Raw genomic sequence first — 22,160 nt, forward strand, 5'->3', positions numbered from 1 at the left:
TTCTAACAGCAGTACATATGGAGGGCCTTTGACTCTCTTTTGAGGAATGCAATTAAAACTCCATGACTGGCAACATAGAGTTGCCAAAAAAAATCATTTGCAGAGGCTCTCCTTCAATTTTGCTAAAGGATCTGGTGAAAATGAGGACCTTGAGAATTGTTACTAAATAAGAAGTGGTTATGGAGAAATGAATGGTCAGTCAACAAATCCCCTGGACTTGACATCTTCCATCAGAGGGTTATATAAACACAGAGTTTGCGAATGCAATTGATTTTAATCTTCCAGACACCCAAATCTCATAATAGTGTGCTAAAGTTTGAAAGTTAGAAATATAACCCCTATATTCAAGAAAAGGGAGCGAGAAATCAGAAACCTATAAACATGCCAACTTGATAGCAATAGGGGCCAAGACATGACCCACTATCACTCATATCCTTACATACAGATGAGGAAGGACACCACTTTGATTGGGACAACACATCCATCCTAGGACAAGCCAAACAGAGACACGCATGAGAATTCCTAGAAGCATGGCATTCCAACCGGGACTCCATCAACAACCACATTGGCTCCAAATCAATCTACCATCCTCTGAGAAAAAGAACAGGAAATGACATCACCAACCCAAGGAAATGACATCACCAAACCCAAGGAAACCTAAACAGATAAATAGAAAGCGGGACACAACAACAGCGCTTCATTGGAGGCTCACTGTTGTTACCTAGAATGGTGACGAAACGTCTGGGAACACACCTTCAAGCTCAGTGAACCAGCTTACATCTGGAACAAAATAAAGACCCACTCTCTTGTGGACCGAGAGGGGGAGAAAGGAAGACGTCGGGTTGGCTGTGCACCCTTGCGACCAGTGGATCTTAATGCTGGCTTCGGCCTAACGCTGGTTCAGGGGAGCAGCCAACCTGCAACAATGGCTGCGGCGAGTGCTCGTGCCCCAGGTCAGGGGGTCCGGAACACCATCCGTGTTTCTGTGAAGAACGTGGATGAAGGTGCACCTGTGTACCGCACCTTCTTCGTGAAGAGGGTCCTGTTGGACTGTTGCGGGTTCGCTGCTGCGGACATTTACTGCCTGCAGGATTTCCCCGGAGGAGGTTTTTACGACGTGACCTTCAGGAGTGCCAAGCTTTGTGAGCGCTTCCTGGAGGTTTTCAAGGAGAAAGGAGGTGAGGGCCCCCTCTCTGTATTGACCGCTGTCCCACTGTTTGTGATGCCAGCACAGAGGAGCCGTATGGTGACTGTACACATGTACAACCGCATGTGCCAGCAGTTGATGTCCTGACCTTCCTTGGAAGGTACGTGAAGGTGGAAGGGGACCTAACCGACATCATGGACCCCTTTGGCATCTGGACCAGTAAGAGGCAGGTCAAGGTGATGCTGAAGATGGGCGTGGACGGGAACGTCGTACACCCACCGTCCAGCTTCGTGATCGGCTGGAGCAAGGGCTACCTGACCTATGCAGGGCAACCTAAAGTCTGCCATGCCTGTGGTAGGTCAGGTCACATGGCGGCCGACTGCAAAGCCACCATCTGCAGGGAGGAGGGACACCTTGCAAAGGATTGCCCACAAGAGAAAAGCTGCAACCTTTGCGGGGAAGCGGGCCACCTCTATAGGGCATGCCCGCAGCGGGGGACCACCTACACCCAGGTCGCTGGCAGGGGCAATGCGGGGCCAGCGCCCCCCCCCAGAGGGGAGGAAGGCACCAGGGCCCTGCAAGGACCCCACTAATGTGCAGGAGGGCCAGGTCGTGCAAGAGGGCCCAGCCCCGCAGGATAGGCCCGAGGCCAGCAAAGCGCCCCTCCAGGCTCCGCTCCCCGCCGACAACCTGGGGTCAATAGAGGTGGCGACAGGTGACCCAGGGGAGTGGACGACGGTCCGGAAAGCGAGGAGGAAGGTGCGTTGGCGGGCCCAGGAACCGCAACCATCAGGCGGGAAGAGGCAGCTACAAGGGGGGCTATAAGAGCTCCTCTGACGAGGGGGATTCGGAGAGGGCCCGCCCGAAGCAGAAGTTAAAGATCTCAAGGGGGAAGGAAAGCAGCACCACGCTTCCAGGTGACGGGAGGCGTCCTGAGGCTCCCTCCGACACCCAGTCACGTGCCGCTGGGGCACTGGAGGGCCCCCCGGAACTTCCAGGCGGGAAGGAGGAAACAGCGCGTCCCCAGCCTGACCCAGAGCCGGACTCTCCTGCTTCCGTACCCCCGACGGGGGGAAGCCACCTGGAAGGCAGCACGGACGGTTTCCTGAGCCCAGAGAGCATCCAGCAGTTAGCCCGAGCAATGGGCATGAAGGGACAGATAGAGGGGCTGGACCTTGGACTTGGGGAGGGTACTGCAGTCACTGCCCACACGAGTTGCGAGCATTAATGTGCGCAGCGTCAAGTCAACCGCAAGATGTGTGTCCACGTTGGCCTACCTGACCACCGTCAGGGCAGACCTCCTGTTTCTGGAGGAGTGCGGGATACTGCACCTCAGCAGGTACGGGAAATGGTCCGGCACCTGGTCCTGTGGGCCTTCGATCTGGTCGGGGGTAACAACTGTCGCTCCTCGGGCCTGGCTATTCTGCTGTGGGGGCGCAACTTCACCAGCTCTCAAGTTCAGGAGGTGGTGGGGGGATGCCTCCTAGTGGCTGACATCACCTACAGGAACGCTCCCCTGAGGCTGATCAACGTGTACGCCCTAGCGGTACGGAGTGAGCGGTTGGCCGTCCTACAGCGACTTCGACCCCTGCTGGCTACGTCCAGGCCAGTCATCCTAGGTGGAGACTTCAACTGCATCATCGATGCAGATGGAAGATCTGGTGTGGGGACAGTGGGTGGGGGGAGTCAACTGGACGTCACATCCAGATTCCTGATGGGCACGGTGAAGGACGCCAAGCTGCTCGACATCTTCAGCGCCCCTGCAGACGGAGTGCAGCGGAGGTACACCTGGTCGCGGCCAGATGGGTCTATTCGCTCAAGGATAGACTTCCTGTTTGTGTCACGGACGTTCTCGGTCAGGTCCACCGGCGTCGAGCCGGTGTTGTTCTCTGACCACTGCCTCCTGCTGGCCGACTGTCACTTACAGGACGACCAGCTGGCCGGCAAGGGGACGTGGAAGCTCAACACGACTCTGTTGACCCCAGAGAACGTCGAGGAGCTTAAGAGGGAGTACGCCGGTTGGAGAACCGTGAAACCCCTCTTTGAGTCTCCGGGTGACTGGTGGGAGACGGTGAAGGAGAACATCAAGAGGATCTTTGTCCTCAAGGGTGTTCGGAAGGCGAGAGAGAGGCGGGGAAAGCTGTCGCGACTCCAGAAAAGGGTGCAGAACCTGCTCCTTCTGCAGTTGATGGGGGTCGATGTCACGGAGGACCTCCGTGAGGTGAGGGGCCAGCAAGCCGCGCTCTTCGCCGTGGAGGCCTCCAGGATAATCTTCCAGTCCGGGGTCCGCTCCGTGGAGCAGGACGAGACGTGCTCGCGTTTCTTCTTTCAGAAGGTGCACAAAGAGAGTTCTGTGCTTAGCCGGCTGAAGGAGGACGACGGCTCGGTGACATCGTCTCGGCCCGACATTTTGAGGATCAGCAAATCCTTCTATGCCGGACTGTACGACACAAAGCCCACGGACAGCACGGCCTCCGAGTCGTTCCTGTCGTCTATCACGGAGGTCTTAGATGACGGCACGAGGGAGTGGCTGGGCCGGCTGATATCCCTGGACGAGCTGACCAGGGCCCTCAAGTCCTTGGAGAGGAATAAGACTCCCGGGAGTGACGGCTTACCGGTCGAGCTGTATTCCACTCTGTGGGACCTGGTTGGCCAGGACTTGCTGGAGGTGTACGATAGTGCGCTTCGGGCAGGGGAAATGTGCAAGTCCATGAGGAAGGGCATCATCACCCTCATTTACAAGAGGAAGGGGGAGAGGGAAGAAATTAAGAATTGGCATCCCATTTCACTATTGAACGTGGTCTACAAAATCCTGGCCAAGGTCACAGCCAACTGGGTCAGGTCTGTCCTGGAGTCGGTGATTCACCCTGACCAAACCTGTGCCATGCCGGGCAGGAAGATTGTTGAGAGCCTCGCACTCATCAGGGATACGATCGCCTACGTGCAGGACAGGCGGGTGGACACCTGCCTCGTCAGCCTGGACCAGGAGAAGGCCTTCGACAGGGTCTCTCATGCTTACATGAGGGACGTCCTCTCCTAATTGGGGTTCGGGGAGGGCATCCGCAATTGGGTCTGGCTGCTCTACACCAACATCGTTAGCACAGTCTCGATCAACGGGTGGGAATCAGACAGTTTTCCCGTCAGATCTGGAGTCAGGCAGGGCTGCCCGCGCTCTCCTGCCTTGTTCGTGTGCTGTGTGGAGCCCTTCGCTGCATCCATCGGGAAGGACGTGAGCCTGAAGGGCGTGACTATCCCAGGCAGTGGAGGCCTTCAGGTCAAGACCTCCCTGTACATGGACAATGTCGCCGACTTCTGCACCGATCGTCGGTCGGTGAGTAGACTGTTGGACATCTGCGGCCAGTTTGAACTGGCCTCGGGTGCCAAAGTCAATAGGGGTAAGAGCGAGGTCATGTTCTTCAGGAACTGGAACGACCGCTCCTTCATCCCCTTCACCGTCAGGACAGACTACCTGAAGGCGCTGGGTGTTTGGTTCGGTGGAGCTGGGGCGTGCACTAAGACCTGGCGGGAGCGTATCACCAAGCTGGGCAGGTGGACGCTCCGGTCCCTCTCCATCGCGGGTAAGAACCTGGTTGTCAGGTGCGAGGGGCTTTCGGTACTGTTGTATGTGGCGCAGGCCTGGCCTACTCCCTGGACCTGCGCCGCTGCGGTCACCCGGGCCATCTTCCACTTCATTTGGGGGCCGAGGATGGACCGGGTCCGCAGGGGCACCATGTACAAAGACCTGGGAAAGGGCGTACCGAACGCCACGCTCGCCCTGATGGCTACCTTTGTGTGCAGCTGCATCAAGCTGTGCGTAGATCCTCAGTACGCAAACACCAAGTGTCACTACTGACTGAGGTTCTACCAGTCCCCGGTGTTGCGAAGGATGCGCCTGGCCTTGCTGCCGCGGAACGCTCCGAGTAGTTGGACCGTCCCGTACCACCTGTCCTTCGTGGAGAAATTGGTGAAAGGAAACACCTTTGACCACAAGGCCGTCAGGCAGTGGTCAGCATGTAGTATCCTCGAGACCCTTCAGGAAAAGGACAGGGTGGATCCTGTCGTGTGGTTCCCCACGCAGACTGCCAAAGTCGTGTGGCAGAATGCCTCATCGCCAGAACTTTCAAACAAGCACAAGGACATTGCTTGGCTGGCGGTGAGAGAGGCTCTGCCAGTGAGATCCTTTATGCACGCCCGGAATCTCTGTACCACCGCATGCTGCCCTCGAGACGGCTGCGGGGGGGACGAGACTGTCGATCACCTCCTTCTGGAGTGTGCCTACGCGCAGGAGGTCTGGAGGGGGATGCAGTGGTATTTGTCAAGGTTTGTCCTGAGCAGCTTAGTGACGCGGGACTCCATGCCCTACGGGCCGTTTCCCGGGACGCACACTGAGACCAACATCAACTGCGCCTGGAGGACCATCAATGCGGTGAAAGACGCTCTTTGTTCTGCCCGCAACTTGCTGGTCTGCCAGCTGAAAGAACTGACCCCGACCGAGTGTTGCAGACTGGCGTACTCCAAGGTCCAGGACTACGTGCTGAGGGACGCGCTAAAGCTTGGGGCAGCCGCTGCCTCGGCGCAGTGGGGAAAGACTACTGTATGAAACCCCTCGTCCAGGATAAAAAAAAGGCCCTATCTGGTAACTGGGCCCAGCTGGCGCCTTCCCCAACTGGTCAGGGGGCCAACAGGGACTGTGCGGGGAGACGACTGCCGGGCTATTTTCTTTGTTTTGTTTTTTTTCTTTTAGTTGGTGTACGTACCCCATGGGTAACCCGGAGCGGCTTGCATGACTGGGTAGGTGTAGAAATATGTTTTTTTTTGCACATCTTATGAATAAAGTATATTTTTTCAAATTAGAAAAAAGTGACAATGTCTGAAAACTAACCTTACAACTCAACGAGCAAACTCACATCCAAAAACTCAACCTGAGCTGCAAATCTTCTCAAAGCTCGCTAGAAGCCAAGTGTGAGAATTGAAGATCAAAATGAAAACGGGGCACTTCAGAGAACCACCATGTGATTAGGCAAAGTCAACACAAATGTATGAGGGGGAAATAGTTTTGTGAACAATCTACTCCTGTCTAACACCTCGGGTAGATTAAGGGGGAAAACCTGTATGTATTTAATATCTGGATTTGCATAAAGAAACATTTGGTAAGCTGCCACACCATAGGTGTTGCACAGAATTACAGCTCATGGGATTGGCACAGATTAAGAATTGCTCAACAGACTGAAAGAGAAGGATTCATGGATCATTTGCAAACTGGCAGTCTGTAACTAGCAAGCATCAGTACTAACAGCTATTTCAAATCTGCATTAATAACTTGTGTGGTGAAGAGATTATATGTAACATATCTAAATTTGCTGACGAAAGCAAGTTAAATAGGAAAATAAGTTCCGAGGAGACAAACTGAAATGAAAGAGACAGGTCACATGAAGGAAGAACAAGAATCAGATGCAATATAATGGAGGGAAGTAAGAATTTATCTACTTCACCTTCCAAAATGGAATATTTTTAAAATGATGACAGACTGGAAACTGTTGCTCAGAGGGACTCAAATGTCCCTAATGCAACAATCACTCAAAGCTAACATGGTGAGATGCTCACTGTGAAGAGAGAAAAATGATATGTTAGCTTTTACTCCAAAAGGGAATGAAGGAGGAGTTTGACTGCAATTGTACATGACTTGGTAAGACCTTACCTTGAGTGCCATTTGGTCACCCTACATTGGTGAAGTTAAAATTACTTTGGAGAAGATGCAATAACAGCTTCACAACAATGCTTTCTGAGATGAGAGGATAGTCTTATGCAGACAAACTGAGTAGACAAGACTATATTTTCTGAAATTCATAAAAACACTTACATTGAAGTACATAACATTTTTTAAAAGCCTTGATCAGATGAATGGGAAGCATGTTTCCCTAGCTGGCGAATCCAGAACCAGGAATCAAACTCAGAATGAAGGGTTGGCCAATTACTACTGAGATGAGAAGAAACTTCTTCACTTGGAGCACTTTGGATTTTTGAAATTTTCTACACCAGGGACGTGAAGTCATTCAGTCCAGGTAGAGGATGATAGGTTTTTAAATGCTCAGGGAATTAAGGCAAAAGTGAATAATGAAGGATGGTAGAGTTGAGGCAGAACAGCCATGTTACAGGGGAAGATGCTGGTGCAGTGATTATGTCAGTGAATTGGTAATCCAGATGAACAAGCAAATGCTTTTTGGACTGAGGTACAAACCCCACCAGCACAGCCAGTGAGATTTAAACTCCAGTGAAGAAATCTGGAATATAAAGCCAGTCCCAGTAATGGTGACCATGAAACCATCAATTACCATAAAGATCCTTTCTGGGTCACCAATGTCCTTCAGTACCACTGGTCTGGTGGAGATGTGACTTGTCAGAAATATGGTTGACTATTAACTGCCCTTAAATGGGCAAGGAAGTCACACAGTTAAAGTGCAATTAGGATGTCAGCAAATGCTAACTTTGACAGTGATACCCACATCTGACAGAATAAGGAAAAAAAAACTGTTTGAAGACTTGAAGCAGCCACTTCTGCTCCTATTGTTTATGCCTCAAGACTTCAGGATATCCAAAGTGTCATTCAGACAAAGGGCTACTTTCTGAAGTGTATACACGATTCTCGGGGAAGGCAATGGCCTAGTGGTATCATTTCTCGACCATTTACCCACAGACCCAGATAATGTTCTGGGGATCCACATTCAAATCCCGCCACGGCAGATGGTGGAACTTGAAATCAATAATATCTGGGATTCACAATGAATTCACAATGACCATGAATCCATTGTCAGTTGTCAGAAAAACCCATCTGATTCACTAATGTCCTTTCGGGAAGGAAACAGCCATCTTTACCTGGTCTGACCTACATGTGACTCCAGACCCACAGCAATGTGGTTGACTCTAAACTGCCGTCTGGGCAATGAGGGATGGGCAATAAGTGCTGCTTGGCCAACGATTCTCTCATCCCCTGACTGAATAAATAAAGGAGTCTAATGTTGGGAAAGGGCAATTGAGACAATGTAATAATTGCTGGATATTCTAGACTCCACTGCAACAGACCTGCAGAGATCAGTCACTTTTCACTTGAAGTTTTGGAAATGCACATGGGTATTGCACTCATTAGCATGCTATTTCTTTGGCTGTTTCTCAGAAACATTAAGAAGATGGAATTTTACACAGCTGTCTCCAAACAAGGAAGGTAGGAAAGGATAGTGAGAATACCCCAAATCGCCTTGCTCAAGATAGGACTGCTACATAAAATAAAATCTGGTTTTCAATGGAGGCAACATTATGGAGATACTGACCTTTGTCCCTCGGGAGTAAGCGTATGTTTCAGCCATTCATAAGTCATGAAGTACATTCCACTTGCAGGGATATCTAACAAAACATAAAAAAGTTTTGCAGCTGAAGCAGGAAGACAAAAGTTCACCACATTTCAACAATTCTTCATGTTTTTATCCTGCAACTTCCATTTTGTACTTCAATATTTGGTTTGATATTGTAATCACTCCTTCCAGCTGTCTTCCCTTATGCCTTGCTAAGGACTAAACATTCCTACCGTAAACAAAATTTTTTCTTTCTAATCGCTTCATAGTGTTGAAATAGAGATTAGGAGAAGGCTCAGGCTGAGACAGCAATGACCTTAGTCATACTGATAAAGAGAAAGAGATAAGAAAGATAACGGAAAGCAGAGAGAGAAGGTGAAGGACTCAGACCTCTCTAAAATGATTTATTCTTTATCTTTCAAACTGTAGAACTCTTTGGTACTTTTCTGGGATTTATACAGATTAACTGTAATGCTCCAAGCCAAGGATCACTTCTAAAAGCAGGGTCCTGCTCCCTTCAAACTCAAGCATATCTGTCAGTGTAGCCCTCTCTAGAAGAGGAAAGGAAACCATCACTCTGCCTACAGAATTGACACAGCACCAAGTTTCTTTTCATCTCTTGGAGCTTAGGCTATGGTTAAATCTATAAATTACAGAACAAGTTAATTAAAGAAATTACCAATAGACTCAAAAGCGGATACAAAGAACAAGAAAGAAAAGTCGTCATGGAACGTTTGTGGAGAGAAACAGGAGTTAATCCTTTCCTGTGTTCTTCTTGTCCCTTTCTACCAGGTTAAAATACTGATATTTTATTTCTCTGCCATTCTGAAGAAATTTCATTGATCTGAAGCATTAACTGTTTCTCTCCATAGATACTGCCTCATTTATTATTGGCTTATTTCAGCTTTTTATGTTTCCATTAAAGCAGATCAAATTTCAGCTACACACTGGTGCAATTTTCCTTTAGATCTTCCAAGAATAGATATTTTAGCATTCATGACACAACTTAAATGTAGATTGTCACTGGGTCCCCAGTTCACGTCTACACAACCTCAGAAGAACTGCTAGATTAGGAGACATGTCTCAAACTCTGTTTCTGATCTCTTTTAAACTTTCAGACAAAGCAGGAAATCAGTCGCACTTAGTAAACAGATCGTACAGCTACCATTCAGTGAGATTAAAAGACAATAAAAGTCTGCATTTCCCAGAACCCACCTCCAAGATAACTGTCAAGTGACTGGCACAAATAATAATTATGTAAGTAGCCAACAGGCTATGAACAAAAGAACCATTTCAAGATATTCTAGCTCAAACAAGAGCTGAAAGAGGTAAATATCCCTCTTAGCCAGGCATAAAATCTGTGGTTTCATTGAACTCTTCACAGACATGAACAACATGGCAATTAATGGCTTCTGAAGCAATGTGGATAGTTTGTCCTGCAGCCTCTTGGTCCTGTCGACTGACTTCTGTAAGAAACCACATCAGGATGAAACAAACCAATTTTGGAGATTGTTGAATAAATATTTTAGATTTACTCATCACCCACAATGTTGTGAAACGAGTCATGCCATATCCTTCCTCCTATCATCTACAAGGTTGTTACACCCAAGCATGGCTGCAAGTTATGACTTCTTGATTCATCCCACCTTGTCTACATCATTTTTGAACTTTGAATTGTGTTACAGTGCAAGAATTAGCAGGACATCACCAGCAAAATCACTGAATTAAGAAGGGACACAGATGCTCTCTGGCTCGGGATATCAGTTCCAAAAGAGCACCTGCATATGGGTAAACCACATGGCTTAGGACAGAAGTAGGCATTCAACCCATTTCTGACATTCAAAGAGATCTGATCTGATAACCTTCAGCTCCTCTCTCCTGTCTTTTCCCATTACCCTTTATTCCCTTATTGGTTAAACAATCTGTTATATTAGCCTTAAATGTACGAATTCCACAGATACAGCACTCTCTCAGAGAGGAAATTCCTCATCTCTATTTCAAATAGGTGACCCTCTTTGAGATTATGGCTGCCGGTCCCAGACTCTTTCACAAGGGAAAATAATCTTTCTGTATCTACCGTCATGTCCCCTAGGAATCTATATGTTTCAATAATTCACTTCTCATTCTTCCATATTCCCAAAAGTACAGACACAATTGACTCAACCTCTCCTCCTAAGACAGTCCCTCCGTGCCCACTATCAGCTAAGTGAACCTTCTCTGGACTGCTCCTAAACCAGTATATTTTTCCTTAGGTAAGGAGCCCAAAACGTTCACACTATTCCATCTGTGGTTCAAACCATAACAAAAACAAAGTTGCTGGAAAAGCTCAGCAGGCCTGGCAGCATCTGTGAAAGAAAAAACAGAGTTAACGTTTCGGGTCCGGTGACCCTTCCCCAAAACCAGTCCGAAAAGTGCCTTGTATAGTTTTAGCAAACCCACCTTTCTTTTATGCTCCATTCTCTTTGAAGTAAAGGCCAACATTCCATCTCCCTTCCTTATTACTGCTGAACTTGGATGCTAGCATTTTGTCAACCATGCACAAGGACTCTCAAATCCCTCTGTTCGATAGCCAATGATGGGGTAAGTTCTGTCATGAAGAGCACAAGCTACCACAGCAGGATTGCATCAGGCGATGGTGGAACCGAATAAATCAAGGGAGCAATCCAGATGACTTACTACACTAATATACTCAAACTCCTCCCGAACAGCTGTGTTATATACCAACAGGTCAAGGTTCACCACTAACTGTAATATCGAGGTAGAAATAGGGAAACCTGGATCAATTGATAAGCTATGTTGAAAAAGGATCAATGATGTTCAGTTTGTGTACCTCTCATGAGGGTGAGAGCAGTTCCCTTGTAGACGCCCCGAATGCCAGATGTTTTGTAGATCTGTTTCACACAATCCAAAGGGCCTGCATACTTCTTTTCACCAGTTGTTGCCTGAATCTGAAAAAAAAATTGCACAACTAGTTACGTAGGCAAGGTATTAAAAAAACAGGAAAACATTTAATCCCAAGAAATACAGTGGAACAGAAGGACATCAAGGTATTAACTCTCCAATGTTGTGTTTTTTAAAAATCGGTGGAGATTAGTTTGATTACTTGGTGACTTGGTTTATAACACCTCTCAGTCTCCCTACATTACCTGAGATGGTCAATGATAACTATACTGATCAAGGGAGGCAATGGCCTAGTGGTATCATCACTGGACTGTTAAGCCAGAGACCAGACAATGTTCTGGGATCCTGGGTTCAAATCCCACCATGGCAACAAAATATCTGGAATTAAGAATCTACTGATGACCATGAAGCCATTGTCGATTTTCGGAAAAACCCATCTGATTCACTAATGGGGGAGGAATCTGCCATTGTTACATGGTCTAGCCTACATGTGACTTTAGACCCACAGCAATGTGGCGGACTCTGAACTGTCCTCTGGGCAATTAGGGACGGACAATAAATGTTGGCCTAGCCAGTGATGCCCTCATCCTGTGAATGAATTTAAAAAAGCTCCATGCTCAATTGCTGGTCTCTTTCTAACTGCTGATGGATTGATAATTGACATTCAGTTCAGAACAGGCAGATCAGAATTCTGATTTTTCTTTCCAGTTGGACAGTTCATATTCCTTCAGGCTGGGTGAGAACAAGAATTGGCTTTGCCATCTGCTGCTCCTTCACTCCCACTCTACTATCCCAATCTCTCACAACAGAGAATTAGAGGTTTTCTAAAACTTGGCAGACTGTGGCTATTATCTTAAGTACACACAGCAAACTCCATTCACTGACAGGTTTCCTACCCAAAATGATTAAAACTGTCAGCAACCCCAGTGCTGCTATTTGACCACAAAATAAATTTCCAAACATCACCAAGAATGCCTATTTACAGCTCTGTAGCCTTATTTGGTTCTGAAACTGCTTCTCCTCTTCTATCACTGAAACCTTCACCGAAAACTTTGTTCACTTTAGACTTGACTCATCCCACACTCTCTTGACCAGCCTTCCACCTTACACTCTGCAAACTTGGACAGGATGCAAAATTTTGTTCTCCAGAACTCAACTTACTCCAAATCTTGCTTATCCATCAACCTGTGCTTACTGCCATTCAACAGCTTCAAGTCTGATAATGTCTTAATTTTGGAACACGCATCCTTGTTTGCAAATTCCTCCCGAGTTATGCCCCCCTCATCTCTGTCCTCCCCAGCAATCAAACGAAACTTCTGTCCTCTAATCTAATCTCTAGTTTGCCTGATTTCAGTTGCTCCACCATAGAGACGCGAGCTTTCAGTTGCCCCAGGCTATCAAACTCCCTCACTAAACCCTGCCTCTGTCCCTGTCTCCTAATATGTCCCTTAAAACTGAGCTTTTTGGTCAACCTTTTCATCATCTGTTCCAATATATGCTTCTGTGAATTGGGTATATTATGTATGAAGCCCTTTTTAAGTGCCTTGGTATGTTTCACTTCTGTTACAATCTGGTAAGGGAGTGTTAACATTGAAACAGAAGCCCAAACATTTGGATGCAGTTCCTATAACTAAGCCAGACAATTTGTGTGTAAAACAGAACAAACATTTGTACAAAGAACAAATTAAATAAAACAGAAGAGGACTATATTAACATTATAACTTATTCCTATACATGGAAGGCTGTTAGGTTTACTGATGTGCTAAGTTATTTACTTCAAATTGATCCAATTTTCAGGATACCACATGCCTCTAGAAATGTTTAACATTCCCATATTCTCAGTTTTTCCCACAGTAAAACTTCAATTTAACATCTCTTGAATGTAGATTCCTTAGTTCCTTGTCCAATTTACTTTTCAAAAGCTTTCCAAGCTGATCTGTTGATTTCTTTGTTAGCCACAACGCTCAGTGAGGACCACCATAGATTTTTTTCACCAGTTTCATGCTTCAAAATTTTCTGGATTCTGGTCTCTCATAATGTTCAAACTGAGTTTAAGCCTCACCCACATTCCATTCAGGGAATGAAGTTAGTTATTTCTGTGCTTACAGCACAGTTAACGGACCACCATTTACACTGGCCGTCAGTGAGCTGCAAATTACAACAGGTCCAATCTACCATGACTGAACTTGAATGGTTGGAGTCCCTTGCTATAACGTCAACAGTTTCAGTCTGCCCACTCAATCTTGGTTTTCAAACCTCAAGTTCAGCATTTGTTCCCTTAGAAGGCGGAGATGATAGTCTCTTTCCGAGGTTTCCCTTTTCTGTTTTTGCTTTCAGTTAGCTCATGCATTGTCTAAATTCTCCACCCAAGTTTCATAACTCCATTGCTTCTCTTTTGAGCTTTTAACAATAATAGCCTCCTAGTTTGTTTTCATTGCTCCATTTTCTCCACTTGAAACTGCTAATACTCAAAACCACAAATTGTATAGTGTCCTAAAACATATAAGCCATAAATTAGAGATTCATAAATGCAGTGCAGGTAGTTCGCCTCAAACACATTCTTGTGTGACCTCCTGTCATTGAAAATCGCATTATTGGGAAATCGCTACAACTGTGCAGTAGAAAGTTCGCGTTATCCAAACAGCGCCCACTAGTCATCAATGGTGTTACAGTCAATTTGTGCTAACGAAATACGTGTTATAGCAGAACTACCTATAAATAAATGTATGTTGCTGTTTTGCCCTCATGTTGTATTTCAAGATGGTCAAAACTTTTACTATTTCTTCCTACCTGTAGTACCAGACTGGGAGCAACAGCCCAATGGTATTACTGCTGAATTGTTAATCCATAGACCTAGGTAATCTGGACTTTTGAGTTCTAATCCTACCACGGCAGGTAGTAAATTTGAATTCAATAAAAACCTGGAATTAAGAGTCTAATGATGACCGTGAATCCATTGTTGACTGTTCCAGTTCACTGATGTTATTTAGGGAGGGAAATTACCATCCTTACCTGGTCCAGCCTATGCGTGACTCCAGAACTGCAGCAATGTGGTTGACTTTGAGTAACTGGAATGGGCAACAAATACCGGCTTATGATGCTCTCACCCCAGGAATTAATTTTTTAATTTAAAATTAGTATTTTTCAATTCCGCTCTGCCAACCTGCCCACTCATGGAGGTTCATGGAGGAACAAAAGAATGGGGAAGAGTCCTCTGGATGGAGGCTTCACGAAGCAATGAAAATCATATTTCAACCAACTACTTGAGTGTGTTACTTTAATTTTCATAAAACAAATTATAGGACAAGACATTTTAGGCATTTACCTTGGACGTGCTTCTTCAAAGGCTTTTTTTTGTCAGTGCAGACATAATGGTCCGAAGAGTCTCTTCTGAACTGTTTGATTCTATGACTCGTTAACTTGCAAGTGATTCCTACCTGTAAAAGGCATTTGATCCTTTCTCCTGGTGCCATGATTGCAGTGGTGAAGACCCCAGACAGCATCCCTGCAGCAAACAACTGCGGATACCTGTCCAGTAAAACAGAAACGGGAGACAAGCTGTTCACTCTGAATTGTAAAGGTTGGAATAGCAGAGATTTCCAAGGACAGGAAAAGGCAGAGGGTATTCAGTTCTTTGACTGATCGGGTGATACAGGTATTGTGTAAATAAAATTCTTCTAAGTTCGGTTGGGTTACATCAGCTTGTGTGTCAGAAGGAATGTTACAATTGGCCTCAGTACCATGAATCCTGTGTTAACACTGTACAAGGATAGAAATATATTTTCTGCCATAGCTGAACAGTCTGTAACATTAAAAGTCTAGGCCACGGCATGAAGGGTAGTTACCTGGATGAAATACACATGAGACTTTTGCCAATTAAGAATTGTGGATGCTGATTCAAGTTTCATTTCCAGTCTTTTAGCTGATCAGGAGATTTATCGGACACTACAAACTAACCTCATTCCATCAGCTTTAGGAGCTTGAGATATCTACAGACATGTTTTGACGATTAAGTCAAGAAGCTATGACTTCACATAGAGATTCCTTAGAGGACAGCCTTGTAATATACCTATCAGAGACCCATGTTTCCTTTAACTATCTCCATTTTAATGCCATGATTGACACCTCAGGCGAGGTGTCACAATGTTAGAACTGCAATTAAGAAAAGCTCCAGAGCACCTTAATAGCTTTATTTGTTATTAATAATTGGTCATCTGAGCGTTATAGAGTCAGAGATGTACAACACACAGAAACAGACCCTTCAGTCCAACTCATCAATGCCGAGCTGATATCCTGAATTAATCTCGTCCCATTTGCCAGCATTCGGCCCATATCCCTCTAAACCCTTCTTATTCATGTACCCATTCAGATATCTTTTAAATGTTGTAATTGTACCAGCCTCCTCCACTTCCTCTGGCAGTTCATTCCATTTACCCATGACCCTATGCATAAAAAGGTTGCCCCTTAGGTCTCTTTTAAATCTTTCCCCCATCACCTTATATCTATGCCCTCTAGTTTTGGACCCCTGGGGGAAAAGACCATGGATAATCACCCTATCCATGGCCCTCATGATTTTTGAACCTCTGTAAAAAGGTCACCCCTCAATCTCAGATGCTCAGGAGAAAACAGCTCCAGTCTATTCAGCCTCTCCCTTCTTGTCTCCACCCTCAAAATAAAAATAAAGAGAGAGTTGGGTTCTTTGACTTTATCATTGGTGGCAGTTCTACAATTTATTCATTGGTTGTTTTGTTTAACTGGTGGTGGATCTATTTTCAAGAAAAGAAAGATCTGGATTCTTCCCCAGTGGGGAGTTGGTTTCTGGACAGGGACTGGGCCCGAAACGGAAATGTGAAAACTGGTGGTTGTGGTAAAAAAGAAATTTAGAACAAAACCTTCCAAAGACTCAAAGTCTTTTGCTGCTGAATTCAACACATGGATAGCAATCTGTTGAACAAGGCCCAGGCTTGGGTAGTGATAGGACCTGTTAAACCCAAAGTTTTTGCAGCTACTTGAGCATGTTATGTGAAGAGTGAAAGATAGATTTAAGTACTTAGATAGAATAGATTCTTCAGAATTCAATAAGACATGATCATCTATTTCCCTTGAGCTTGGGAACAGTGATGTCTGAATTCTATATCAGTTCTGATTATTGCAAATGTGTTCTTAGGTATACCTGTAATGTTTAAACCTTGTGGCTCCTGTAGCAACTAATTTGATGCAATCTTTGAGATGGTCATTCTGCATACAGGGTCTATTGCTATTCAGCAATGCATCAGAACAGCAATTTTTTTAGTTTTACATTAGTGAGGGAATCCACGATTTTGCTCATCATAATTACATGAAGCATCCTCAGTATCCAAAAAAAAAGCAACTGCAGATGCTGGAAATCAAAAACAAAAGCAGAAATTGCTGGAAAAACTCAGGTCTAGCAGCATCTGTGGAGAGAAAGCAGAATTAATCTTCTGAGCACAGTGATCTATCTTCAGAATTGATTTCAGCTGGGAAAAGATTGGTAAGTGTGTTAAGGAAGGGGTGGGGGGGGGGGGGAAGGGGGAGAAGGTGGAGATAGAGCCTAAAGATAGCAAAGAACAGTGGAACACGTGAAAGAGGGGGTAAAGATTAGCCTGTGAGATCGAATAGCTGCTAATGGGGACTATTAGTGGCCAAAATTGGGTCGCTTGTGGCAGCAGCCCACATGATGACAAGGCCTGGTGTGTGGAGGTTGGGGTAAGGACATGAGGGATGGTGCTCAAGCCCTGAAATTGTTGAACTCAATATCGAGTCCAGATGGCTGCAGGGTTCCCAAGCAGAAGACGAGATGTTGTTCTTCCAGCTTGCTGAGCTTAGCTGGAATAGTGCATGCCTGAGACAGATATAATAGCCAGTGGGTGGCATGGTAGCTCAGTGGTCAGCACTACTGCCTCACAGCATCAGGGACCCAGGTTCAATTCCACCCTTGGGTGACTGTCTGTGTGGGTTTTGTCCAGGTGCTCCAGTTTCCTCCCACAGTCCAAAGATGCGCAGGTTAGGTGAACTGGCCATGCTAAATTGCCCATGGTGTTCAGGGATGTGTAGATTAGGTGGGTTGTAGGGGGATGGGTCTGGGAGGAATGCTCTGACGGGCAGTTGTGGACTTGTTCAACCAAAGAGCCTGTTCCACACTGCAGGAATTCTATGATAGCTCTATGAACACAGTGGTGTCTTGCAATGGCACCCAGAAGCTCAGCGTCATTTTTGCAGGTAAAGAAGTAGATACTCTCAAAGCGGTTTTCCTCATCTGCACTTCATCTCCCCAATTTACGGGAGACCACACTGTGAGCAACAAAAGCAGTAGACTAGACTGAGCAAAGTGTAGGTAAATCCTGCTTCATATGGAAGGTGTGTCTGGGACCTTGGGTAGTGAGAAGAAAGGAAGCAAATGGGCAGGTGTTACACTTTATGCGACTGCATGGGAAGGTGCCATGGTGGTGTGGGGAAACGTTGGGATTGGCGGAATGGACCAAGGAGTCCCAGAGGGTATGTTTCCTGCAGAAGGCTGATAAGGGAAGGGAGAGGAATATGTGCATGGAGGTGGCATCCCGCGAGAGGTGACAGAAATGACAGTTAATGATCTTTTGGATGTGGATGTTGGTAGAAAACTAAGTGAGGACGAGCAGACACTGACGTTGTCGTGGTAAGGAAGAAAGGGATTGAGGGCCAAAGTGGAGGAGGTGGGATGGACATGGCTGAGGGTCTTGTCAACCATGGCAGTGGAGAATCCTCGGTTAAGGAAGGCGGTGAACATTTGTCAACCATGGCTGTGGAGAATCCTCAGTTGAGGAAGGCGGTGAACATTTCAGAGGCTTACCTTCAGTAATTCTGATCAATAATATAAAGCCTTTGTATAACCCACTCAAGTACCCTGATAAATTGCCAATGCACCTCTGTATCAGCTGTCTTAGTAATGGTTATCTAGCAAATCAGTTAATATTTTCCTAATTTCCTCTCCAGAGTTCAATTTCTCTGAATTTTGTAAATTTGTTATAACAAGGAAATCATTATTTTTGGGTCAAACAGATGTTGGTACATCGCTGTCTTGTGTTTTTACAGTCTTGCCTTCCAAATTCCGGCAAGGTAACTGCCTCCCAGCCAAGTTTATCACTGAAAATGGTTTCTGTTCCTTGTTTTTATTTCAACATTAAGTTGAAAGTGAATGACTTAAAACAAAATAACTTCAACTTCAATCTCTAAGAATACTCACGTGAGGACATCTTCAGGATGCTTCTGCTGTAGTTTCTTACCCAAGCCAAAACCAAAGAAACACACTGCAAACATAGGTGCAACACCAACAATTGGGGCAGCCATTCCTTTATATAAACCTCGAACACCCTAAAAGGAGCACATCACAGCGTTCAAGTAACTTACCACAATAACTTCAACTGAATCCAAAGAAATTCCATAAGTCATTATAAGAAATTCCATGACGATTCTCCAAAGGAGAATCGGCACTGTTTCACAGAAAATACACAATATTTGGTTGCATTTCCATAACAAGATTGCAAACATTTATGATGGAAATCATGAATTTAAACAGCTGCAATAATAATGTAGTTCTAGTTTTTGGCCAGAAGGTTGCATTGTAGAATGAGCTTTTGAACTTGCCATCTTGTACAGACAGGTGCTATAGTGACCAGCTAACAATATTCATACAAATATAAAATCAAGGAGGATAAGAATCACATTTAAGCCAGAACACCTCCATATTACCTGATATTTAGGTCTGTTACCTCAAATTGCTTCCACCGTACCATCATCAGGTGACATATCTGCAATTAATCATGTTTCAACCTTGTGTTCAAACAGTTTAAATTATTCTCTTCAAATTTTTGCCGTGCTTGAAGGTTAACATCATTTTTCCTAATTCAGCTAAACAAGGTAGGCACGTTTTGAATGCGTGCCAACACCTCACAAAAATCAGTAAGTTCATCGAAATGTTATTGTCTACGTCATTCCTCCAAATTTTCAAACACTCCCTCCCAAATTTTTAAATTTCCTACATTGTATGTCACAAAGATCCATTATTTTATTACAGGTATCTAAATTGCAATACTTCAAACATAAATGCATCACCTCATCTTAGACTTAAATACAAAAACCAAAATCACGGATGGCAATGGAATGCAGTACTCAAAGAGTACTCTGTTGGATATGCCATCTTTTTAATGGAGCATTAAATTGAGCCTCTGCTCCCTCAGTTAATTGCAAAAGATCCCAAAGCACAAGACAAATAGATGAGCTATCCCCGATGTTGGCCAATATTTATTGTCAATCATCATGAAACAATTACCTCGTCACTGTTGAGAGATTGCTCTGTGCAAATTGACTGCAGTGTTTCCACCAAATAGTAGTGACTACATTTTGACATGCCGTTGTAGCAATATGTAGATGTGCTAGAGAAGGAGCAAAACTTGACCTTCTCCTCGAAAATAAGGCAGGGTAAGTAACTGAAGCATTAATAGGAAGTACTTTGGGATCAGTGTTCATAATTCTATTAGTTTTAAAATAGTCACAGAGAAAGGTCTTGTATAAAAGTTAAAGTTCTTAATTGGAGTGAGGCAAATTTTGATGGTCTGAAACAGGAGCTTTCAAAAGTTTATTAGAGTTGACTGTTTTCAGGTGAAGAGACAGCTGGCAAGTGGGAGGCTTTCAAAAGTAAGATAACAAGAGGTCAGAGGCATTACGTTCCTGTTAGAATGAAGGGCAAGGCTGGTAAAAGTAGGGAACAATGGATGAATAAATATATTGAGACTCTGATCAAGAATAAGGAGGCAGCATGTATTAGGTATAGACAATTAGGGTCAAGTGAATTTCTTGGAATATAAGGGGTGCAGGAGTATTCTCAAGAGGGAAATTGGGAAAGCAAAAAGGGGAGACGAGATAACTTTGGCAGTTAAGGTTAAAGATAATCCAAAGAGATTCTACAAGCATATGAACAGCAAAGGAGCAACTAAGGAGAGAATAGGGCCCTGTAAAGATCAATGAGGTCGTCTATGTATGGAACCACAGGAGATGAGAGATACACTAAACAAATATTTCGCATCATATTTTACTGTGGACAAAGACATGTAACTTAGCAAACTTGGGGGAATAAACAGTGATGTCTTGAAAACAGTCCACATTACAAATGAGGTGGTACTGGAGGTCTTACAAAAACATAAAGATGGATAAATCTCTAACACTTGATCAAGTGTATCCCAGAACATTATGGGAAGTTAGGGATGTAATTGTGGGGCCTCTAGCAGAGATATATGTATCATCTACTGCCATGGGTGAGGTGCAGGAGGACTCAAGGATGGCTAAAGTTGTGCCTTTGTTTAAGAAAGGCTGTAAGGAGAAGACTGGTAACGACAGACTGGTGATTCTGACATCAGTGGTGGTAATTACTTGGAGGGGATTTTGACAGACAGGATTTACATGCACGTGGAGGGAAGGACTGACTTGGGACAGTCAGCATAATTTTGTACTTGGGAAATCATGTCTCATCAACTTGATTGAGATTTTTGAGGATGTAACCAAAAAGACTGATGATTGCAGAGTGGTAGACTTTGTCTACATTGACTTGAGTAAAACCTTCGACGAGGTTCTGCATGGTAAGCTGATTAGTAAAGTTAGATCACATAGGATTCAGACAGACCTTTCCAATTGGATTCAAAATTGGCTTGACAGTAGAAGACAGAAGATAGTGGTGGAGGGTCGCTTTTTGGACTGGAGGCCTGTGACCAATGGTGTTCCACAGGGATCAGTATTGGGTCCACTCGTTTGTCATTTGTATAAATGATTTGGACGAGAATTTAGAAGGCATTTTTAATAAGTTTACAGATGGCACCAAAACTAATGATATAGTTGACATTTAAGACAGTTATCTAAAATTACAAAGGGATATTGATCAATTCGATCGATGGACTGAGGATTGGCAGATGGAGTTTAATTTGGATAAATGACAGGTACTGCATTTTGATGGTGAACAAGAGCAAGACCTGTACAATTAATGGTAGTCCCTCAAACAAAGGGACCAAGAGATTCAGGTACATAGTTCTTCAAAAGCTGTGTCACAGAAAGAACACATGGTTAAGGAGCCATTTAGCATATTTGCATTCATTGCTCAGGACATGGAGTACGGGTGTTGAAATGTCACCTGGAGGTAGTCCTTTGGAGTACTATGTATAATTCTGGTTGCCCTGTTATACAGAGGATACTAATAAATTGGAGATGGTTCAGAAAAGATTTACCAGGACGTTGCCAGGACTACATGGTTTGAGTTATAAGGAGAGGCTGGGACATTTTTCACCGGCATGTGGGAAGTTGAGGGGTGACCTTATAGAAGTTTATGAAATCATGAGGGGCATAGATAAAAGGGATAAGACCTTTGCTATTCACAAGGTCGGGGAGCTCAAAATGAAGGGCCATATTTTTAGGCCGAGAGGAAAAAGATTTAAAAAGGATCTGTGGGGCAACTTTTTCATACAGATTTGTATGTGGAATGAATTTCCAGAAGAAGAGGTAGATTCAGGTACAGTTGCAGTATTTAAAAGACATCTGTATAAGGACATAAATAGCAAAGGTTTGGAGGGATGTGGGCCAAATGCAGGCAAATAGGACTGGTTTAGTTTGAGAAATTTGGTCAGCCTGGACAAGTTGGACCAAAGGGTCTGTTTCCACCCTGTATGACTCTGACTCGAACTTCAAAAGTACTTTTTTGATTGCAAAGACTTTTAAGACATCAATCA

At 44.8% G+C, this 22,160-nt stretch overlaps 1 protein-coding gene across 2 annotated transcripts in view; it reads right to left on the reverse strand.

Moving 5' to 3' along the window:
- Window positions 1-22,160, reverse strand: part of prkar2aa (protein kinase, cAMP-dependent, regulatory, type II, alpha A) — a 307,283-nt gene that overhangs the window by 273,363 nt on the left and 11,760 nt on the right. For both annotated transcript variants that reach the window (XM_048547783.1, XM_048547782.2), the window contains exons 3-6: window positions 18,635-18,762; window positions 14,832-14,922; window positions 11,324-11,441; window positions 8,473-8,545 (exon numbers count right to left, since the gene is read on the reverse strand). In XM_048547783.1, coding sequence (XP_048403740.1) covers window positions 8,473-8,545; window positions 11,324-11,441; window positions 14,832-14,922; window positions 18,635-18,762 — 410 coding nt within the window. The remainder of the gene's footprint in view (window positions 1-8,472; window positions 8,546-11,323; window positions 11,442-14,831; window positions 14,923-18,634; window positions 18,763-22,160) is intronic.

The sequence above is a fragment of the Stegostoma tigrinum genome, chromosome 11 (assembly GCF_030684315.1).
Source record: "Stegostoma tigrinum isolate sSteTig4 chromosome 11, sSteTig4.hap1, whole genome shotgun sequence".
Taxonomy (NCBI): Eukaryota; Metazoa; Chordata; class Chondrichthyes; order Orectolobiformes; family Stegostomatidae; genus Stegostoma; species Stegostoma tigrinum.